Genomic DNA, 23,899 nt, shown 5'->3' on the forward strand with positions numbered 1-23,899 from the left:
TTAAACTGAATCAGGCCTGTTGCACTGGAGGGTAGGAGATGCTCTATGTGTTTTTGATTATTTTAAAACAATACCACTCCTTGGAGCTGAACGCAGAAATCCTGGTACAATCTGTAACTTCCTAGCATTACACTCACCAACTCAGGTGGCAAGTTTTGAGTAGAGTGATGGCAAAGCAGTTGAGGCTTTTTACTCTGGTACAGTGGCATGAATTTGAGCCCTAATCTAGACTCTTGCCAAAGGCTGCTCTTTAGTCAATCCAGATTTAAAAGGGGGCTTGCTCCTTCAGGCTCACAAGTCAAAAATAGCCAGATGTGATCCTAGTTGCATCACATGCTTCCTCTTTGTCCCCTGGTGAGCAGTCCTAGTCAAGACAATCTGAGGCCTCCTGGATGAAATCCTCTCTACCAGCTTGCCTCTCACTCACTACCTCCTGCAACAGAGCACTAAGCAGGCAAGAATCTCTTTCATAGTTTGTGGAGCCTGGAGGAACTTTTTGCATAGGAGAAGACCGAAAGGGGCAGGAAGGAGCAAAAAAATAAAAAATAAAATCCAGCAACTCAAAGGCAGCCCCGCAGCAGCCTCATTTCTTTCCCTTCTCTGAAAATAGGTCAGTCTGCTCCCCCCCACTCCTGACCTTCATCTCTGCAACAGCCAGTCTGGGAAAGGCGGGGAAAGAGAAAGGATGATGAGCAGACCAGATAAACGGTGTGGGGCTGACCGTGGGCTGGATTGGGCTTTGGCAGGGTTACCCTATTTCCAGTTTCAAAAAAGAGGATACCTGTTGGGGAGGGGTAATATGCTGTGGGAGGGGGGCAGTGATGTACCCTGCCCCTCACTCCTAAGCCACAGGCCCCCCAGCCCTGCTGCTGCCCTTCACTCCTGACCCCCAGCCCCCCAGCCCACACAGCTCCCCAAGAGCCACCAAGCTCCCTCTCCCTGCTGGCGGGGCAGGCACCCACCTCCCCCTGCTTCTTGCAGGCGGACACTCGTGATGCCCCTGCCTACAATTGCCCCCATCATCCCCAAGCAGCTCCTTGCTAGGGCAAGCTGGGAAAGGCTTCGATGCTCTGCCTCCACTCAGGACATTTTGTTGACACTTTAAAAAAACACCCAGACCTCGATGGGAGGACCCCAAAAGAGGGCATGTCTGGGAAAACCTGGACGTATGGTAACCCTAGCCTTGCGCTGCCTCTGCTTCGACCTGGATAAGGAAGAACAGAGGCAGCAAGGAGGAGCAAACGTTGTGTTGGAGAAGATGGGAATTGATTCGGGCTGTGAGTGTTGGAGGTGGAGTTATATATATTTCGGGCTGAGGGATGCACAGAATTCCTTATCATTTAGGGGCTGGAGACAAACTGGCCGCATCTGGCAGCGTTTTCCGCAGGCTGGTATACTTTGATTGTATTTGGGCCTCTCTCCCCACTAAAACCCTTACAGCAAGGGCCAGACCCCTTCACTCTTCACATTTGTAAGACACAGCGCGGCCGGGCGAATCCAGGCTAGTCACGTGGCGCGGGGCGGCCGTTAGACCCGGGCGGGGCGGGGCGAGGCGAGCTTGGTACTGGCCAAGGCGGACGTGCGCCGAGGGAGAGGGGGCGGGGCATGACCCCAACAGCCGGGACACCCTGCCCCTGTCGTCTCCTAGCGCTTCAAGCTGAGCTGCACGTGATTGGCTCCAGGCCGCGCCACTCTGCTGCGGGAGCCAATCCGAGTCGCCTCGTCCTTCCTGCCGGCTCCGGTGCGGCGGGTGCGTGTTTGGTGCGAGCGCCCCGGGGGCAGCGCCTTTGGCGAGCTGGAGCCGGCTCTGGGTTGCGGGGGGTCAGTCGGAGCCTGCCTCTCCTGCGCTGTCCTGACCCCCTTGGGGGATCCCCGGTGTTGAAGGTGGCCGAGCTGGATAGAGGTGCCCCATGTAGTCTGGGCTGGGCAGTTGGCTCCTAGGGTGCTGCCTCTCCAGTTTTTTCTGGCAGGGTTGCAGCCTAGCGTGGCTGGCGGGGCTGCTTTTGGCGCCCTACTGGAGCCCAGCGTGCTCGCGGCTGGCGGTGGTCCTGGGAGCCTTGCCTCTGCTTGGGTCCGAGCAGGCGAAGCTCAGGGGAAGGGGGGATGGTGGTCCGGGGGTCTGGGAAGTGTCCCCCAGGCTGACCTCGCAGCTGCTCTGCTTCCACAGTCATCTGCGAGTGCTTGAAGGGGGAAATGCCCATGGACAGAGTCTCTCTCCGCCGTGGCAAAAGAGGGTCGTAATCTGTGGTGACACAGCATCTGGAGACAGAGAATCGTTGAGGCAAGTGACTCCTGAAGTGTCTCCATTGCAGGTTGTATAGACAGGCGGATACCGGTGGAGAGGTGGCTGCACAGGCATTAGCACCCGTTGGCTACCTGCCTGACTATTTCCTCAGGGTCCTAGGCTGGTTTTGTAGCCTGAGCTGAATTGGTGCTGCCCTGGTGACCCCTTATCAGTATGTGAGCCAGCTGCCTTGGGTGTCCCTTCTGTGGGACTTTCTTTCTCAAGGCTTGATACAGACCTTCAGGTGAGGCCTCATCAGTGCTGAATACAGCAAAGGATCACATGAGCGTCCATCATTTTTCTGTCTAGACATCCGCTAAACCCCGCTCATGAAAACTACTTATGCCAGGATTTGAAATGTGTGAGGGGAGTATGTGAGAAATGGGACTTGTTTATTAATATCTTATACTGGATCAGTTATATAGCTGGGAGAAATGTGAGATGTGCTTTTAGGCTCAAAAGACATCCCAGCTTCCTTGGAGATCTTTGTAAAGCCCTGATAAGAACTTAAACCTCATTTTCAAGTGTGACATAAATCATTTAGGATGCTTACAGATGTAGAAAACAAAAACAGTGCTTTAAACTCGGTGTGCCCCGGAGCCCAGTACATGCCCAGAAGAGGGATCACTTCAGTTTGACCCAGCTTGCCCAAAGTCTGTATAGATCGGGTGTCTCTGAGGGGCTTTTTTGGTGCTTTCATCTAATAGCTGATTGAGTCAGTTATTAGATAAAAGCACCCAAAAGCCCTGCTGAAGCCTGTGATCTATACAAATGCTGTGGAGCTGGTTGAACTATTGTGCTGCTGCTTCTGATAAAGTGCATTTGGGGGGGGTTGGGTTTTTTTGGGGTTTTTCTTCCACATCTGTCAGCAGGCTTGGGTGCTGTTGAGATTGTTACTGAAGTTTTTGTCTATTACTAAATCTTAGTGGTGGCGGATGACAGAACAAGGAGCAATGGTCTCAAGATGCTGCAAGGGAAATTTAGGTTATATTAGGAAAAACTTTCTTACCAGGAGGGTAGTGAAGCACTGGAGCAGGCTACCCAGAGAGGTGCTAGAACCTCCATCCTTAGAGGCTTTTAAGACCTGGCTAGACAAAGCCTTGGCTGGGATGAGATAGTTGGGGAAGGTCCTGCTTTGAGAAGGAGCTTGGGCTAGGTGGCTTCTTGAGGTCCCGCCCAACCTTCATTTCCTATGATTTTCTATGATTCTGATCTTATTTGTCTATGAATGTGAAGGTTTCATGTTTTGGTGGTGGGTGTGCATATGCATGCAAAAGACGGGTTAAAACAGTGCACCTTTGTGTTAAGTTTGCATGTCTTTATGGGAAGTAATACAGTGGATTTTTAAAATAAGAGATCAAGGAGATAATATTCTACAGAGATGGAAACTGCAGTTTTGTTCAGCTTACAGGTACTGTTCTTTATGTGATGTTACTGGGGAGGGCACAGCACTTTTCATGAAGGCTTAATATCTTCATTCATGTTTTGAAGGATGGACTGCATTTTTACCAGCTTTGCAGGTGAGACCAAGCTGTGTGGAGGTGCAGACACCATGGAGGGTAGAGATGGGATTCAGAATGACCTTGATAAAGTGGAAAAAGGGTCCAGAATTAATCAAATGAAATTCTACAAGGGCAAGTGCAAAGTCCTGCACTTAGAACGGAAGAATTGCATGCACAGATAAACAACAGGGAATGACTTGCTATGCCGCAGTAAGGCAGAGGGAAACCTGGGGGATTTAGTGCAAGCTGAATGAGCTAACAGCACGCTCTTTGTGGAAAAAAAGAAAAAAACGTTTATAGCATACTGGGTTGTATTAACCGGAGTGTCTCTTGCAAGTCAAGGGAAGTGCTCCTTTGCTGTATTTAGCACTGACGAGGCCTCACCTGGAATTATTGTGTCAAGTGTTGAGCACCACCCTACAAGAAAGACATGTACAAATTAGAGTATATCAGACAGCAACAAAAATTGTTAGAGATCTGTGAAATAGGAGTTATGAGGAAAAGCGGAAAAAAATAGGATAATTTGATCTGGGAAGACTGGGATGCAGGGGTTGATAGTAGTCTTCAAATAACTGAAAAGTGATTATAAAGAGGATAGTAATATACCAGTGATTCTTAACCCAGGGGCCAGGGCAGTCTGATATACCCCAGATCCTTTGAAGGGTGCAGTGAGGTGTGAGGAGATAAGTAAGCAAGCTAAGAAGATAAGCCAGGCTCAGGCTTATCCCTGTTTGGCCAAGCCCAGCCCTTGCATAAGGAGGTAAGTACTCTAATACATTAGTTTTTGGAATTCGACACTCAATTCAGAAAGTTATGGAAGGGTGCCTCGAGTTCAAAAAAAAGTTGAGCCACTGATGCAGACTGTCCTCAGGCTTTGAGGGGGAGGTACAGCAATGGAAATTTAGGTTGGATATTAGGAAGAACTTCTGATCTGTGAAGGTGGAGGGGCAAGCTACTTAGAGAGGTTGTGGAATTTCCATGCTTAGAAGCTTTTAAGAGGAGGTTAGATAAATACTTGGTTGGGATGGTGTAGTCAGGGATAGCCTTGTCTTGAGCAAGAGGCTGAACTAGATGACTTCTTGAGATACCTTCCAGCCTTATTTTTCTTTGATTCTGAAGTTAAGTTTATGTAAAGTACTAGCAAGTGGGACATGGTAAGACTCTTTCTGGCCCACTGATTCAACTGTGTTCAGATGTGAAGTGGGACAGTTGCATAAATTGTTCATCTGTTCTTCCAAACCAGATCAGTGCAGGCACAGAAACACATGCTGTGCAAAGGCAATGGCCTGTCCTTATGTTGTGAGGGTAGAATTTTGCTTGCACACTGGATGGTTTTGATTGCACTCTGTAGGACACAAGTTGTTAACTTTGTTTTTTCTCATTGTGGCTCATAATGGGGAGGGAACAGTATCTGAACAAGCAGCAGGTGTGCAGAAGCAGTTGGTGTCCTCTGAGCCATCTGTCACTCCCCCACTTCTCAGCTGTGGTGTTGCGTGCTTCACTCAGAGACGGGGGTCAATGCTTCTCCTTTAAGAGACAAATGATGACTTCATCTTTCTGAACCCACATGGAAAGATGCCAATGCTAAAAAGCTAGGGAGGTCAGTTCTCCGAGACCTGAGAAGTGATCTTCAAAAGTTTAGGTCTGTGGCTTTCGACCAGGGTCCTGCAGAACCCTACAGTGCTGCAAAATCCTTTTGAAGGCACTGCACTGTATTAACAATGTTAGGTGTGTAAACACCTACATGTGATTCACAAGATATAAACGTCAAGATATCAAACAGGAATTCATGGTTTCAAAAACAGTGACCTGCTGTGGTCTTCCTGAGTTATTTGCCTTAGAAGAATTGCTTTATTATTTTTCTGTATTAAAAAACAACTAGAAGCTAAGAGCTGGTATTTTCTGAGGGGTGCCTGGAGTTTAAAAGGTTGAGAACCATTGTTTTAGGTTTTGGTTCTTCTTTCTCTTTTACTTCCCATGTCTAGGTTTATGCTATGAACTGTTGGGTCTTCCCTTCTTTCCCACCCTCTTACTACCTAACAGTCTGTCAAAATCCATTTCTTACTTTTTGTACCCAGTACTGTAATCTTAGTCTATTTTCTGGTTGTTTTTTTTTCTACCTCTAGTGCTGTAATCCACTGCCCTGAAGTCCATCTCCTTCTTTCCTCTCCCTTTAGGCTACATGATATCAGCCCTAAGATAGGACTTTTTCTGTTGTTTCAGCTGTATCGCTCTCCTTTATTGGCCTTCCTAGCTAATCTTGGCCTTTTGGAGCAAAAATCAGGTTTCTCAAGTCTGATCTTTATTTTGTTCTAGAATAGATGCGAGTCTGTAATAAAATAGGATAGCAAACCTCTCGTGTAAGGTGTAGCTACACCCTTACATTGCAATTTCATTCTCCTTACCTCAATTACTGCTTGTACTCTACACCACCCTCTGCCCCTTTTTCCATGCTGCTTCTATGCTAGAGGTCGCTTTCATGTTTTCCTCCTCCTGCAAAACCATTCTTTACTGATCTTTGCATTGGCAGTATTTTCTTTAGGCTTTGTATGTTTTAGCTCCCTAGTCTTCCAAGAATTTCAGGGCATAGACTTTGCCTCTCATGTATCTATATATGTATTTATTAAGTTCTTGTGTTCATTTTGCTATGGGATCTAAGCAAGTTTCTGTAGGGATAGAGTTGGGATCATTGGGGAAGCAAGGCTTGCTTTCTTCTGGAATGCAGGATGTATAGCTTTACATCTTACAGGATGAGGCAGTCTGGCTTTTGCTGCCTATGCAGGGGTGGTCATTTTTTTCTTAAAGATCTGAGAACAGGTGATGGCAGGGCTGTCCATCAGTCCACCAGAATGGTTTCTTCTTATACTAAAACCCACGCTCGCTTTCTCTTCCTGCAGGTAGCTGTATATACAGAGGCTGTTACACTCTTCACAGCCACTCCAGTCTCTGTGCCTGGGGTTTGTGTAAGTTGAATCCATTTACAGTAGTTAAGGTAAGTATAATTTCCACACATTTCTCTGAAAGTTTCTAGCTAAATATTGCAGTAGTTGAGCTGGTTTCTAGGAATTGCATTACTGCCCTTCGGTTTTCAAATATTTTGGGAATATTGGTCCAAGTTTATCTGGAATGTAATTGTCCTGAGGTCCATAGCTATACCAGGGATGCGTTTAGCTCTCAGTGGGTCTTTGGTTGGCTCGTGTTGAGGCCCATAGTGCCCATTTTAAACCTGGTAAAAGTAGGTGCAACTCTCATTGCCTTCTTATTTACATCAAGCCTGACTTTGGCCCTGCAAATCAGTCAATTAATTCATTGTTCAGGTTTAATGGATTGTACGTCTGAAGGATCTGTATAAACTAGGTCTGCTTACGATATTATGATGAAACTTGCATGATATTTTGCTGTGGGGAGAACCTAGTACCTGTCAGCAGAAACCTTTGAAAACAAAGCACTTTACGCTCTAAAGACAGAAAGTAAGTTGTAGGACTCCTTTTCTAAAAACATTGAGATCTCAGAGATGATGACTTAGCATAGTAAATGCCTGCCTTGCAATTTGTAGCCATAAATCTGGATCCTAGCAGGGTTGAATGAACTTTCTATAGGGTCAGAAATGGCTAGAAGACTTTATTTTGGTTTCCCAGTGCAAGGTACTCAGAGGCTAAGCACCCAAAATTTTAATTGGTGCTAATGGAAGCGTAGGGTGCCTTTGAAAATGGGGTATCAGATGAGACATCCCAAAATATATGGCTGCTTTAGAAAATAGTAATCTCTTAGCCTAGTCCAAATTTCCCTGAAGATGACAATCTTCTGTGGATTACGCCAGTGTTTTCCAACCTTTTCAGACCACGGACTGGCAAACCACAGACCAGCAAATTGCGGACCAGCATACTACAGACCGGAAGTGACTGGCTGAGTATAAAAAAGGGTTGGCTGCCAGTCCACAGTATGTCAGTCACTTTCAGAGTTCTGGTCCGGCAACCAACCCTCCTGCAGCCAGTCCTTCACGGCCTGGTAGTGGGCTGCGGCCTGAAGGTTGGGAGCCTCTAGATTAGGCAACAGATGAACAGAGAAAAAACTTGAAAATGTCTTGATTAGTTTAAGGGCAGAAAATATGCTTTCTGCTCTACAGGGAACAAAGATGTTATGATCCCTATTCTGAAGGTCTTGCAGTCCAATCTGTGGACCCACAGAAAGTGAGACATAGTTGAAAATCAAGGAGAGGAAGGAATAACCCCAAGGGTCTCCTGTGGCATTTTTAGAAAATAAAATGTTTTATATTGTCAACTCGTAGCTTGGGCTTCTCTTAGTATTAATGCTGAACTGAAATGCTGAGGGGTTTGGGCAAGTGGGGGAAGGGATGGGGATGGCATCATGTGTACAAGTAACTATGGACAAGGATATAGGAGTGGGAGTATGAAGGGCTCCCCAGGGGCCCTGGTGGAGAACAGGACATAGACATTGGCATAACTGGCAATAAAGAGGTATCTTGGGGAACAAGAGCAGATATGTAGACCAGGGCTGCATTGTTTAAGGGTTTGAAGGAGCACAGCAGAGTAGGATGGTTTGTATTGTTGTAGCTTTAATAAGCATATAACAGCATTTGGGGGTTGGACCTGATGATCTTTTTAGGTCCCTTCTGACCCTAAGCACTATGCTACTATGACCTGGTTAGTTACAGGTTGTGTAGAAAAAGTGTGCTCTAAAAATAGGAGGGTGGTTATAGTTTTATTAAATATTGTAGAAGGAGCTCAAAGCTGAGGATGAGGTGGTACTAAAGTCATAAAGAACTTATTTCAGAGGACATGACATTCAGAGGTCCCAAAATAAATTGTATCTGCTGGTGTAACCATCTGCTGTCTAATGCCAAATTTCCCATCGTAACACATTGCATAGTGGACTGATTTGATGTGCTCATTGTATGTCTCATCTCTGCCTAGATGTGTCATCATTAAGTGCCAGACCAGTCACAAGCTGTGCAGTGGTCAAAATGACAAAGTACAAACTTGTGCTGTTAAGACACGGGGAGGGAGCCTGGAACAAGGAGAACCGCTTTTGCAGCTGGGTGGATCAGAAGCTGAGCAGTGATGGGATAAAGGAAGCTCAGAACGCCGGGAAACATCTCAAATCCCTGGGTTTTGAGTTTGACCTTGTGTTTACATCCATCCTAACTCGTTCTATTCAGACTGCTTGGCTGGTGCTAGAAGAAATGGGGCAGGAATGGGTCCCCATTCAGAAATCATGGCGGCTGAATGAACGCCACTATGGCGCACTGATAGGTCTCAACAGAGCAGAGATGGCTTTGAACCATGGGGAAGAGCAAGTGAAGATTTGGAGGAGAAGCTATGATGTTGCTCCACCTCCCATAACAGAATCTCATCCTTACTACAATGAGATTTATAATGATCGCCGATATAAGTCTTGTGATGTTCCGGAGGACAAGCTTCCAAAGGCTGAAAGCTTGAAAGAGGTGCTTCAAAGACTCCTTCCCTACTGGAATGAAAAGATAGTGCCAGAACTGAAAAGTGGCAAAACGATCCTCATATCTGCTCATGGGAACAGTGCTAGGGCCCTGCTCAAGCATTTGGAAGGTAAGGATCTTGCTGTCCTTCCCAAGTGTGCTTCAGTAAGTAAAAATAATTTTTTCTTGAGTTGTATTAGTCCATGAGCCGTGAGCCAACTTTGTTAACAACGCAACTTTTTTACTGGACGTCAACCTTATTTTTGCCCTGTGCATCCTTCATGAACTAGGAAAGTAGTAGCTTTTAATATTTGCAGTATGTAAGACTAATGTATTTTTTAGCTTGATCTCCAGAAGCAAAAATAGGAACAATGGTGGCATGGAATTCATCTCTTTAATCTCAGTTTTGGATCTCTTCTGTATTGGTATATATTTGGATGAATTGGGTTATTCTGGATAGGTACTTGGGGTCAGAATTTAGCCATGTGGCTGTTGCCAACTATGGTGTGGTTGTTGAAATACCCAGATATTATACTTTGATATTTTTATCCCAGTTTAAGTCAAATGCTTGGCTTTTGAAGTGTATGTGGTAGGAATGCAAAGGAAGTTGCACACCATGGCAACATATAAGATTTGTCTCTTAATTTTGTCACGATTAAGAAGCCACTGCAGTGCTCACATGCTGTGTCAGACAGAAGTTTGTTAAAGCCTGCAAATCTACCTATGCACATTATCTCCTTTCCTATTTAGAGAGTGCATAGCACTGAACAGATGCATTCTGAATCCTGTATAGTTTTACTGATTCCTTCGGGGTCTGAAAAAGGGTAAGTTAATAATAATCCTTAGGCTGTTGCCAGCTTTGGGACAGATCTTATTTTTACAGCCTTGGCTCCAAGTTTGTCTTCCTCAAATTAATATAACATTTCTTCCAGTTTTTCAATTACTAATTTAGCTCTTGCCTACAGCACCATTTTTAACTATGATGCTGTGTTCTGTTAGAGATGTGATCACCCTGGCTCATTCTGTGAAATGTTACACAGTAGCCATCTTGAATCAAAGAACAAATGTGCATCTATTGAACACTGCTCATACTGGGGCATTCTGGGACAATCTCGGTAGCTGTTGCTTCGGCAGGGATAAAATTCATGGAGGACATGCATGCCGAACACTTAGGGCAGCATCTTTGGGGATGTTACACTACAGCGAAGGGAAATCAGTTGCATTAATAAAGGTAGTGTGCTTTTCCCATATGGCACAGCACCCTGTGTCCTTAAAACTGGGTTGAACCTGTTCCAGAAAAACAGCCATATGTCAGACAAGCCTCTCTTTCAGGGGTGACGCGTTGCAAGCCGACTACAATTCCTGCATTATTTTAACCACGTTAAATACAGGTTTAACCACAATTAGAATAGATAACATTTGTAATTGGTTTGATACCCATTTTAAAACTTGTATGGTTTGGCTACCTCCAAGGATTACTTGCTGCAGATCTCAGGGCGGTGACAGCTGATTACAGCACCTTGATTTTTGAAGCTACAGATGCCCAATTCCCAACACAAGTTAGAGTACTTTAGGGACTGGTCTAAGCTTATAATAGCTGTACATAGTCCTTAAGGGGTGAAGTAACTGGATGGAATATAGGACACATCTACACATGCAATTAATGTGGTTGAATAAACTCAGTGCAATTTGAGCCAGAGTAAACTTTCTCTGATATCACTATCTACATGTGTATTTAAGCACACTAATTTACTCTGCTGTTGGATGGTCCCTGTACCTGATGGGACTATCTGACATTGCTGTAAATTAGTCTACACCAGCCCAGTTGCTGTGCACGTGTAGGCGGTGATGCTTTACTGTATAGTAAATTAGTCTACTGTGCAGTAACGTGCACGTATAGATGTGCCCATAAAGTTGCATCCCTTGTATGTACCATGGTATATTGCCTCCCTTTAGTGGATTCCATACACTGAAATATTGGTACAGTGCCCACTTCCATAGCTTTTATGCCAGCTGACAGCTTCTTTCCTGCCTTCTGCTGCCCTGCACATGTAATTCTCTGCTGTTCTGTTCAGGTATGTCCTGCCTTCTTTGTCACTGGAACCATGCAGGTGAGCTTGATGATGTGAGGCTTCCAGATCTAAAACTGAATTGTGTTTTTAGGCAAACTGGAGTAAATCATAGGTCTGGTTGGAGACCTTATCCTCCAAGGTGCTGATTTGCCTGAAAATTGTGGAGATTTTTCCTAGCTGGAGTCTTGGCTGATTTAAAGTGATGGATCAGTGGTTATATAGACAGATACTTTGGCCACTGGCTTTTTGGGTGACCAGCTTGAGTATCTTGATTTTTTTTTTTTTTTTCCCTTCCTTTTTTTCATGGTTATTGTGAACCTTCAGTTCCAGTCAACTTCAGAGTTGTGTCTTGGCACTTCTAAAAATCAGGCTCACAGTACCCAAACAGGGCATCAAAAATAAGTGCCCATTCCTGAATGTCTTGCCATATTGATTGGCTGTAGCCTTAGTTGTTAAAAATCAGTCAGATGTATCTAGATTTAAACCAGAAGGCTTAGCCATGGCAGTAAGACCTGACTAACATACTCTGATAAAATAACTACTTAGCTAGTTGTTTTAGAGAGGAACTTTAATTGACTCCTTTTGAAATCTCTTTGAAACGCAGCTGTTTTTGAAACAAGGCCAGTAATTAATTTCATATAAATATTGCCCTTATTTTAATTAATTTGAAGATCGCTTGCCAACCACACACACACATTCACTGGAGCAGCAGATCGTTAGGGCTGAGAAGACTTTGATTGTGTGTGGTATTGTCTTTTTTCCCCCCAGCTCTATGGGTAGCTATAAACAGGGTGTGTTAAAATGTCTGGAAGATCTGTCATGATTTCAATGCAAAATTATTATTTTACCCTCCGCCTTCCTCATTTGAATGTTACTTCTGCACACATTTTAGGATGAAAGGAACTCCTGCATGGTGAGAACTCCTGTGGACAGGTATACTTTTTTTTGCCCAAAATATTCTGTCCTGTCCAGAACCTCTTATTTCTACAACTCTTCAGTGAGAATGTGTGTATAATCCTGTATATAATCGGCTTGAAGTGGGGAAAAGGTAAAAGGGGCCCATTCTCGACCAGTAATGGAAGGTAGAGGGAGGGGATAGAAAATAGGAATAAAATTTGCCAGGCATCAACAGATGAGGTTTGCTAATCCAGTCTGTGGAGTGTATGCCCCTGGCAACATGTTGAGGTGATTTGATATGTAGTAGTGGTGTTAGAGAAACTCAGAACTGCTAGTGGGACACCTTTCCCAGGCCCAACAGATGTGTACATCTTGTTGCCCTGGTTACATCAGGAGGGGTTGGCTTATTTGTGGCTTTTGAAAGCCTTCCCTCCCCCTCCACCCCCAAGTTCTGTGCTTGCTTGTTGAAGTCTCTTGCTGTGACCTCACCTTGCAACTTTTGCCCCCACCCCCTGCTTCCTTTCTCTGCCCATTCCACTCCCACCCCCCAATCATTTTTACACTGTGTAGTGATCATTTGTGACTGGAGCCTGCTATGCACTACTGCACTCCAAATAAAAACAATATCAGCAGCCACATACGTATGTCTTCTGATTTTTGGGGTGGGGAGACGGACCTAAAAACAGAAATTTAATGAGTGGCTAACATGCAGTGAAGACATTGAGAACTGTTTAACTACCATAGATGCCAACAAAGAATCTTTTGAATAAAGCTACAGTTTAATAGCTTAATGTGACAGTCTGAGATGCCAAACACTGAATTTTCTGAACTGCCCAACTGCAGGATTATGATACTCAAGGAGATTGTCTGAAATCCTTCTGAAAGGGAACCAGCTGTAATTTTTTCCTGACACTTGGCACTTTGAGACCCTTCTGTAAGCACCCTACTTCAATATTGTCATTTGGTCTAGCCCATCTTCCTGGAGATATTTCCCTTGCAACAGCAAAACTAGTCTCAGAAGTAGACTGCCACCCCAAGCTGTTATCTTGTTGAGGTCCCTTTTCAGAGGAATTATGCATCCCTTCCTTACACATCCTTTTCTTCTTTCCCCCATGGAGAGTGGCACCTTTTTTACATTTGGATTTTTTGCTGTCATCTGGAGTTGAAGCTACTATGTTAATGGTGCCAAAATGCTCCAGTGAGGGAAGGGAATGCATATTCTCTGTGAACCATGGCTAAGGGAGGAATCTCATACACTTAGTTTTTCTGGGCTTTCTTTTCTGTGTGGGCCAAGCAAATGGATATCCATACCCCTTGTCATGCCACAAATTCCCAAAATTTGTGGCTGTGACATAAGTGGTACCAATTTGTGCTGCTTTATTGATGCAGATGTTTGTTAGGTTTATGGTGGGAGAGCAGAGTTGGCCTGGAGCTGCCTGTGGTCTCCAGCTTCCCCAGGCAGGCCCTCCCAGGGCTTGAAGCGCCTGATCCTGCATGCCCCAGAAATTCCCACACACAATCGGGCCACTTAAGACCCAGGATCCACTGCCCAGATTTCCTCTCTTATAGAGACATGCCTTGGGCAATCTCCAGGGCATCTCTAAGTGGGGAAACTCCAACATTCCTCTCTTGCATAGGCCTCCTAGGGAGTCTGAGGCATGTCTCTGTAAGTGGGGAACCATGTCATCTGTCATCATGCAGCATCAGGCCACAGCCCAATGCAGGACAAGGGGAGATGTGTTTTCCCCAATTAAGTGGATAGGCTGTTTGTCACACATTTGACATCTGTTTATAATCTTGGACAGTGGCCTCATGGGTTTTTGTTTTTGTTTTTTTTTAAACATGCAAGTTGGTTATTGGGAACAGATGAGGAAGGGAAAAGGTCTGCTGACTTTTGAAACTTAGTTTAGTTTAGAAGGCCAGAAATCAAGTGCCAGAGGATGTGAATCTACTCTGCGTTCTAGTTTTTTAAATATTTTGGGGCAGTAATTTGTGTCAGCTGATTGTCAAAGGAAGGTTGGTGGAACTTCTGTTCCAATAGCAACTTTGGCTTCATCAACAAGGTCTCTGAGTCTTGTTGATATGTTGAGGGAATCCCCAGCTTTCCTGACAAATGACTGAATGCTTCATAGCTCTTTAACAATGCATAGCTGGGGCTGATCAAGAAGTGTGTCTTTAAGCCTGTACAGTGAGGGTTGATCTTTATGGGAGTGAAATTATGAGCTTAACTGCAGGAGAATACTGACAAACAGTTGAAGTAAAAATGCACATAATTGTGGGATCACATTTGTTTGGCAGTAGATCAGATTCAATAATATGTATAAATAAGCTTGGACAGTATGCCTGATAAAACCTTAGAATGAGAAGTGTGAGTAACTTATTTAAAAGTGCTGTACCAATTTTGTATGCAGTTGCTGTTGAGGTGGACTGTAGCAGCTATTTGATACCATACAAGCATACCATAGGACACAGAGATGTTCATTTGAAACTGCAAGAGGAATTTTGGTAGGTAGGACTGCCACAATCTAAGTTGAAATTTATCTAAGATTCTGGGGTGGATAACCCCTTTCTTTTTCCTCCCCTCTTTTTTGAATGCTTTTGGGACCTCTTGTGACCACAAGTAGGAAGAATATTTGCTTTGGGACTGGCTCTGGAAGATGGAACCTCCAGGTACAGACACTATGCTGAGGCTAATATGAAATAGACTTGGAGGGAAGAGTGTTATCTATTGAATTACCAGTGCTACTTCCTGTAGTGCCTCAAAAGGCTAAAATCCAACTACCATATTAACTGGAATACAAGATGAGCCTCCCCCAATCAGCATGAGGGGGGAAAAAGCCACTCATCTTACATTGGCATACAAGGAAACCTGATAAAATACAGTGTCTACTGTGAAACTGCTGCCAAAAGCAGCATGTGCTCAGCAATAGAAGCCAACTATGAAGTTGATTAAATGCCTCCAATGTGGAACATGACTATAGAACACATAGCCCATATTGGACAAACATGCAGATGGGAGCCTACCACACAGATGGGTTAGTGCAGCCCATCTAAATAAGATGCTTGATGGTGCTGCCCCTTGTGCTCAGTCCCTCTTAATGCTGACTCTTTATAAAGTCATGGTGAGCCACACCACTGAATGCGTTTAAACTTGCTCTGCACTCCCACAGCTGCGCCGCACCTTTTTCTTTTCCATTTTTAATAATTCCTGATTCTTCAGCCTTAAATGCCTGGCAAACATCACCAAAAGGGACCCCAAACAGTTCCCCTGGAATCTCTTTGTCACCCCGTATCTCAGTCTGTTGCAAAGGATTAGTGTGGCCTTGCCCTCTGTGAGGTGGAGCTAGACCAGGTTGCCCTGTGCCTTACCTGCATGTAAGTTCTGAAGGATCCCAGGGCTTGTTCCAAGAACACCCAGTTCCAATCATGAGAGGGGGCTAATTAGCACATGGATCCTTTGTGGGGGGTATTTGAAGCACACACTCATACTGAGCAGTGCCAAGCTGTGGGGTTAGTATAACTGGCAATGCTGTTGACTGGTGGGACCCAGCCCAAGGAACTGTATGGCGGTACATGAGCCTTTTGGCTTTGGACTAATAATATGCATAGTTTGTATTATATATAAGTGCTGAAGTGCTACTTAGAAGTATGTTTATGGAATACCTATGTTAAAACTTGCAGCATTTTCAAGATGTAGCATGTATCAATTCTGGATGAACTAAGTTTATGGGTACAATATAAAAATTAATTACAGATATGTTTAATTCCAAGGTCAGTGGATTCAAATGTGTTCCTCACTTGAGAGCAGAGTCTGATGGTAAGGGGGGAGGAAGGGGAGAGTCTGCAGAGGGAAAAGGTTGGGGGGGGGCAAGGGTGCAATTTGACCCTCCTGGTTTACTTCCCCCCTGTAGTAGTGGGAGGGAGACAAATGCAAGGCAAACCTCCAGTAATTCAATTCTATACCTAGAAAATTATGACAAATTTATATTTTTTTTCATATATGGAACTTAATTATTGGGGGAGGGAGGTCATCTTACTCAGGGTTCTCTTATATTCAAGAAAATATGGTATTGTCCTGGCTTCATCCTTCTTAGTCTGTGAATTTTGATGGGATTGCAATACTGGCCAGTGCAGGTGCAGAAGTTTTAAATAAAAGGTCACTTGGCTTCTGTTACAGCATCAGAAGTAACTGGATAGCAGGTTTAGCTGACTCTTGCAATGGTCATAGTAGCATATGTTCAAGATCTTCTTGTCTGATTTCTGTTCAGTGTCCTACTGAGTTGGCCTGAAGTATTCCTCTTGTGTTTTATATGGAACAAAAAGGTGATTTGTTAGCAAATAGGCTATTTATTGGGTATGAGTAATGTGTCCCCTGTAAAATGTATTTTAACACCTGTTTGGTTTCATTTAGTAAATTTGAGTGTTTCTGTAGAAGTTCTTTCTGTCCCTTAATCTCCTCTCTAACCTCTGACTCTGTCAGGTGATGAACCTGTAATTATTAGGGGGAGCATCATATAAAGCAGGGGTAGGCAATGTTTTTTGGCTGGAGTGTCTACCTTGGAAGGTGCCAGAGTGCCGGCATGCTAGAAAAACAATGGTGTGGGGGGGTACGTGGCAGGATGTACTGCATATTAGTATATTTAATAATCATAAATGTTGCCTTTGTTGTGTATTCCTTTTTTGTTGAGCATGTTGCAATGAGAGAGGGAAAAAAGAGACGAGAAGAGAGAGAACCAGACGCACATACGTGCACAAACACAGAGAACCAGAACAGACACGTGTGCACAGAACCAGACAGAGGAGGCAGACAAACGCACAGAACCAGCTGTGTGGGCTCATGGAGCTGGGCTCCTGGGCCACTGAACAAAGTCCAAGCCAATAATGCCCTGGTCCCGTCAGAGCCCCTGTGCTTCCCTGGGGAGCCAGCCCCCGGGCTGCAGCACAGCTGGCCAAGGCCCTGGCCCAGAGCTTGCCCATCAGCCCAACCATCCACCCACCCCGCGCAGCTAAGCCTGCAAAAGGTGCAGTGCTCTTGGCAAGGGGCAGTGCCAGCCTTATCCCGGTGGGGGGCTGGGCTTGGAGCAGCTGGGAGTCAGGTGGGCTCAGCTACAAGCAGCCTGAGCTCTGTGGTTGGCAGCAGCTACCAGAGCCCGGGCCGGCTGCAGCTTGGAGGCTGCAAACAGCTGCTCCGGGCTCTGGCATCAGCTCCTGGTGGGTGCATGCGTGCCTTGGGGCAGATGGTAGGTATAGGGCCTGAGGCAGCACAGCCCTCCCGCTGTCCGCTCTGAGGTGTACATGCAGTCGCTGCCGGCATGGATCTGATGCCGGGACTGTGGAGCCTGCTACAGCTGCCCAGAGCCCAGGCTGGCTACAAACAGCTGTGCCAGGCTCCGGAGCCCAGTCGTCAGCTCTGTGCTAGCAGCAGGGGAGAGGCTGGGGTTGTGCTGCCTCGGGGCCCTCCCCCACTGTCCACTCCGAGGTGCATGTGCACCTGCCGGTATGGAGCTGATGCCAGAGCCTGGAGCAGATATTTGTAGCCTCCTGGCTGCAGCTGGCCCACGCTCTGGGTAGCTGCTGCCAACCATGGAGCCCAGTCTGCTTGCAGCAGGGCTTGCAGCTGCCCAGCTACCTGCTGGGAGCAGCCCGGGCTTTGTGGCTGGCAGCAGCTGCCTAGAGCCCAGGCTGGCAGTGGCATGCCGAGCAAAATGGCCTTGTATGCTGTGCTTGACACATGCCGGGGGTTGTTGACCCCTGATATAGAGAGAACGGGGTATGTTTCAGAACGTGAAAAATCCAGAAAAACCTAGCTGATGCAGTAAGAGGTATTTTGTTTACTATGTGACTTTTTTTTTGAGTTGTTACCCAATTAAAGCCCCAGCAGGGCACCACTTGCCACACTGCTGGAATTTTTAATTTATTATTATTATTATTTTTTTAAACTTTTTTTTTTTTTGCAAAAGGTGCAAAACGTACCTGAGCGTTTGTAGGAATTTAAGATTTTCCCATATTCTTGTGAAGAAGTGTTTGTTCAGGTCCCTGGCCAAATTCCAGTTTGGACAGTGACCTGTTGACTATATGTAAATGCTTCTTTATAACTTGATCTGCGTTGGGTGATTCTAAGCAAGTCTCTGATAGCCTCACAAATGACCGTCTTTTAGGAAAGAACAAAGTTTGTGGAATATGTGGGGCCAAATATTTTGTGGGTGTCTTGGTCATAGTTTAGGTTCATATCTTTACATCTGTAGTGAAGTTGGCTTATAGTGTTTAAAGAGCCTGGAGGTTAAGTTTTGTGAATTTGAGATCATTTTCTGTTAAATACAAAACACCCTGGCATATGCCTTAAAGCTTTTAACTTAAAGAATGAAACTTCTAAAAACACATTGACCTTGAGTATATACCCAGAGCATGATTCCCCTGGCAGCTCCTGGAGCTGCTGGCAAGAGCTGCAACATAATTTCTTCTGCGTGGAGAAGACCTAGGGACTCTTATGCTTTTCTGCAGAATAACCGCACTCTCCTATAGTATAGTGTAAAGGGTTTTGTGCCTTGCAAGGGCTTATGTCATCAACTTTCCTGCCTGCACACCATCCTTAATTCGGGTGTGAGAACCAGATTCACAAATAAATCTATGTGGCATTCACAAGAGCTTTAGTTTACACTGAAACCACAAATTTACATTGTCCCTGTGCAGACAGAAACTGATTTAGGTTTGCTTATTAGAGCTTGTGAACTTTAGCTTTTATTTGACTATTTTATACCTGCTTTACAATAGAACATACTGTTATGGAGTACAATCTATAATGATTAACCACTCTGGGGGGGCTTGAGTCATCTGGGTCTTAAAAGCCTCTAGGGATGGAGATTCTACCATGTAGCCTGTTCCAGTGGTTCATTACCCGTCTAGTGAGAGAATTCTTCCTAATATCTAACCTAAACTTCCCTTGTTGCAACTTGAGACCAGTGCTCCTTGTTTTGTCATCTGCCACCACTGAGATTCAGCAGTAGACAACAACTTTAGTAACATTCTCAGCAGCACCTAAATGATTGATGTTGTATTTGAAAATGAGATTTAAGCTCTTATCAAGGCTAAAGGAAGATTTCCAAGAAAGCTGGAATGCATTTTGAGCCCCGAATACTCATTTTGCATTTCTCCCAGCCATATAGCTGATCCAGTATAAGATTATCAAACAAGTCCTGTTTCTCACATACTCCCTTTGCACACATTTGAAAATCCCAGCATAAGTAACTTTCATGAATGGGGCTTAGGTGATGTGTAGACTGAAAAAATATGGACACTTGGATGATCCTTTGCTGTATTTAGCACTGATGAAGCCTCACCTGGAGTTCTGTGTCAAGCCTTGAGCACTGCCCCTCAAGGAAGATGTGTACAAATGATGGACCAAAGGCAGCTACTTAGGTACTGATAATTGTGCCGCCAGTGCAGCACCGATTCGGGTCAGGCTGCAAAACCAGCCCAGCACCCTGAAGAAATAGGCAGGTAGCCAGTAGATGACAACTTCCATGCAGCCACAGCTCTGCTATTATCTGGGCTTGTGATTACATGTTGTTCCTGGCCCTGCCTGATGTGAGAATTGCTTAAGCTTGCACTCCTGTATTCAGGGAGAGCCCTCTCTCTTGTCAGCTGCTCACAAGATGCTTTTTGTTTTGTCCACTTTACTGTTAATTTAGTTAGAAACTTGATTACATTGCACTATTTGAGGCTGTTTAGCATTACAATTGCAGCCTGCTTCTATAAGCCTTATGTGTCAAAAACATCCTGTTCTTAGGAGGGATCTAGTAAGCCATCAACAGTTTACCCACTGCCCCCTCCCCCCTTTAAAAACCCCCAAACCAACCTTATTTTGTGGGAGAAAAATGTTTGTTTGATTTAATGACAGACCCTGACATCTGTTAGCCTCCTGGGTGATTAGAGAGATCCTGAGAGTGGAGCTCTGGTGTCTGTCCTAGGCTCCTCTAATGCTCATTGTCTGGCCTGGGCAAGCACAGAACAGGAGCAAGAAGATGGGAGTTTTTCTCTGCAGCACTTGAAGTATAAACCCTGGGCAAAACTCTGCTGAAGGATTAGGGAAAGTGGAGGGTGTGAGCCCTGCAGAACAGGGTTGCTTTGCTGTGGAGACTGGGAGGGGAGGGAGGGTGTCAGGTTTTTATACCATGTGTATAGCTGGCTTCTGTACTGCCCTGTCCATGCTGTGATCCAGCTGGACAGATAATTCCTTAAAGGCTGTTGTCTGCTGACAGGCTTCAGCACAGATGCTATACTGTACTGGCATATCCTGGAGCCAGGGTTGAGCCAGAAATGTAATCAAGGAGTCAACAGTGCTTTGTCCCTACTTTGTTAACTAGATTTTGCCTTGGCAGAGAGCATAGTGGCCTAGCCCAACTTCTTTGAAGATACATTAAGGAAATCTTAATGCAAGTGGTTGTCTTGTCCTGTATTTTAACTGTGTCTCTTTGTTCTTTGGCAGGTATCTCTGATGAGCACATAGCTAATGTGACCCTTCCTACTGGTGTGCCAGTCCTTCTTGAACTGGATGAAAATCTGCACCCTCTTAGCCCTCACCAGTTCCTAGGTGATCAAGAGGCTATCCAGGCTGCCATTAAAAAAGTGGAAGATCAAGGGAAAGCCAAACCTACTGAGAAGAAATAAATGATATTTACATGACGCTGACCCTCAGCTGTGTGTGTGTGTGTGTGTGTGTGTGTGGTAACAAGTAATGCTTTATTAGTGTTAAGTTGCACTTGAAAGACTACTTCATTTTAAGCACTGTGTAAGTGGAGGGGCTGCTTATTAAGTATTAAATAAGGATATTAACCAGTCTCCTTTTGAAGATGAGAGTTGAGATCTCAACAGGAGAAGAGAGAGTTATAGGTGGGTGAAAATAGAGTTAATGATTTCATCTAGATGATAGTTAGAACAGCATATAATTGTTACACAATTTGCCTCAAAACCCAGTTTGAGAGAGGCCCAAGGCAGGAGTAGGAGGATGTGTTAGTGGTTTGGAATGAGTGTTAACAGAGCCTTATATGGGCAGCTTGCACTGCATGGCACTGGGAGCACTATAGGGTTAGTCTCTGACTTTCACAAGTGTTAATCTCTCCCAAATTGCAAAAAAGTAAGTGTTGGCAATAAAGCACCTGATTAACTGTCTGCTGGAAGTCCTCTTTTTAAGATGCCTGCCCATGTAATACACACACCTCTCCTTGAGCTTATTGCAGTAATGCTGCTATGTTTGATGCAGTTTTATTTTTAGCAGCTTATTTTCAGGCTCAAAGAATTGCCTTGTGGGCTGAAGGCTAGCTATTGTCCTGGAGGAGAACTTAAGTCAAAGTTGTTTGTTTGTTTTGGGTGGGGTTTTCTTGTGGACCTAGCTGTGTCTTGTATCTGCTAAACGTTGGCATGGGTTAATTTGCCCTGGAGATGTTCTCTTTCTTCCTCTGCACCATGTCTTTACCAAAACCTTCTTGTACAGATAAATTCTGTTGGGTTGTATCAGGGCATCCGTAGTAGGGCTTCAGTTTTGTAGCTTGGCAGAAGCTAGCCCATACACATAGTGCAAAGAGGTTTAAAGCCTAGGCAGAACTTTAAACTCAGCTTTCCATCCCTCCTTGCATTTTTTTTGAGGGCTTAAACACTTAATAGGTGTGCTGAGCTTGATTCATTAAAACTACTAGAAATGCTGTTGATTCTACTGAGGTCTAATCCAACACTTATGAATGTCTCCTTCTCCCTGAGCCACCCATGTGGAGTCCCAGGTAAAGCAAGTTGGGCTAGAGAGTGGCTTCCACAATGAAGTCTTTACAAGCATTTCCACAAGCACAGATTCTCCATATCTGCTCCTTATGGAGGCAAAGAGATTTTAATGACAAGCAGGTTAGCATGTGGAGAAAATGGTGCTCGGTGAAATACCTACAGTTTTCTTTTATGTTCTCACAAAAAAAGGCAAGAATATTCAAGTAATTTCCCTCTGTCCTATGAATTTCTCAACCCCACTGTGCAGTCTCTTTTGCTTTTTTTAAAGCAGCTTTACATAGTTTGTATTTAGCATTGTGGTGGTGGTTTTTACATTCAGAAGTGACAGTATATTCCACATTGTGACTATTCAGTTTTACTTTGTTAACACATGTACAAGTGTTGTAGCTTTAAATCAGAATCTGTCCCAGTAAGTAAACCTTTACCAGTCCAAAGTCTGCCCCCAAGCATAGTCTTCAGTGGAGACTGCCTGTACAGTTTGCAAAGGCAGAATGTGACCTGGCTGTGAATTTTGAGGTAACAAGTCTGAATTCCCTGAGTGTTTGGTCTTTTTCATAGAAAAAAAACCAAACCCTTCACATATTGCTTTTTTTTTTTGCAGTGAGCAGCTTGCTAATTCTTCTGAGATTTTATTTGTATTAGGAAATGGGCTGTCTCCTGACGATGTGAGCAGCATGTATGTGCTTAATGCTTCTGTAGTCATTTGGCAGCCATAGCTCCGATACACTTTGAGTCCTTCATAGTATAGCAATAGCTGGTGTCAGCAAAGCATGTTGGCTCTGACTGACATCCTGAAGAGAAGCTTCCTTTGCGTGAATGTCTTTTGGACACCTGGGTGGTTTGTTGGTTTGTTTGGTTTTATTAATAGCACTTGCCAGCAGGGGGCTAGTTACACTTGTTAAGCCGATGTTTCTCTCTTGAAAACAAAAATCAAAACAAAACAAAAAAAGCAAAAGCAAAAAAACCCAAAAAGCATAATTTCAGATCTCACTTTAACTAATTCTCAAGTCATTGTTCAGTCCTCATTCCCTATAGTTACCTGTGGACACTTGTAGGTAACGTTGCCTATTACGTGTGGATTATTTATGGTGTTGTGAAAAGATCGTTTTAGATTCAGAAGTTGCCGGCAGCCAGTGCACTGACTGCATTGCCACAGTCCAGTCAAATATGCCTGCCAGAGCTATGAGGAGGAGCCCCATCACTAAGATGACTAATGGGGTGTGGGCTCAGGCATTGATGAATTTGTTCACTAAAGTGGTTTTGCCCGTGACTCTAACAAGAGAAGAGTTTTGCATCTGCACAATGTACTTGGGTGCCTGTTTATGATGAGGGGAGGGAAAAGAGATAGCTTACAAGAAATATAGTATTTTGTAGAGAATAATTAGTATAGTTTTGCAAATAGGGTCACCCCCCTACCCTTAGCAGTACACACATGTCCTACTGGCTGCATTGGGATGCATGGACACAACTGAGGCCAGAATACAGCCCACAGCTGTTTACAATAAAACAATACTACAGGAGTACAAAGAGTAATTTTGAAGTGCTGTAGTTCAACTATAATAGAGCTCTGCTAAATAAACCAACCCATTATTAGGGGGAGATCATGTCAGACCAACCTGATTGCCTTCTACGATCAGGTCACAAAGGCCATGGATGCAGGTGTCACGGCGGATGTAGTCTTTCTGGACTTCAGCAAGGCCTTTGACACCGTCTCTCACCCCATCCTAGTTAAAAAACTAGGTGACTGTGGCATCGATGCCTACACAGTCAGATGGATTGCAGATTGGCTGAGGGGTCGCACTCAGAGGGTAGTGGTGGATGGGTCATACTCAACCTGGGGGGAGGTGGGTAGCGGAGTCCCCCAGGGCTCGGTCCTGGGGCCTGCGCTGTTCAATTTCTTCATCAGCGATCTGGATGA

At 44.7% G+C, this 23,899-nt stretch overlaps 1 protein-coding gene across 1 annotated transcript; it reads left to right on the forward strand.

The window, feature by feature from the left end:
• Positions 1–6,684: 6,684 nt before the first annotated feature.
• BPGM (bisphosphoglycerate mutase) lies at positions 6,685–23,076 on the forward strand. Its single transcript, XM_019515573.1, has 3 exons — positions 6,685–6,778; positions 8,721–9,371; positions 20,696–23,076. The coding sequence occupies exons 2-3, from the start codon at positions 8,771–8,773 to the stop codon at positions 20,875–20,877; spliced, it is 783 nt and encodes a 260-aa protein (XP_019371118.1). The 5' UTR covers positions 6,685–6,778; positions 8,721–8,770; the 3' UTR covers positions 20,878–23,076.
• The last annotated feature ends 823 nt before the right edge of the window (positions 23,077–23,899 follow it).

This window comes from Gavialis gangeticus, unplaced genomic scaffold, assembly GCF_001723915.1.
Source record: "Gavialis gangeticus isolate Ggan-Ray unplaced genomic scaffold, GavGan_comp1, whole genome shotgun sequence".
Lineage (NCBI taxonomy): Eukaryota > Metazoa > Chordata > Crocodylia > Gavialidae > Gavialis > Gavialis gangeticus.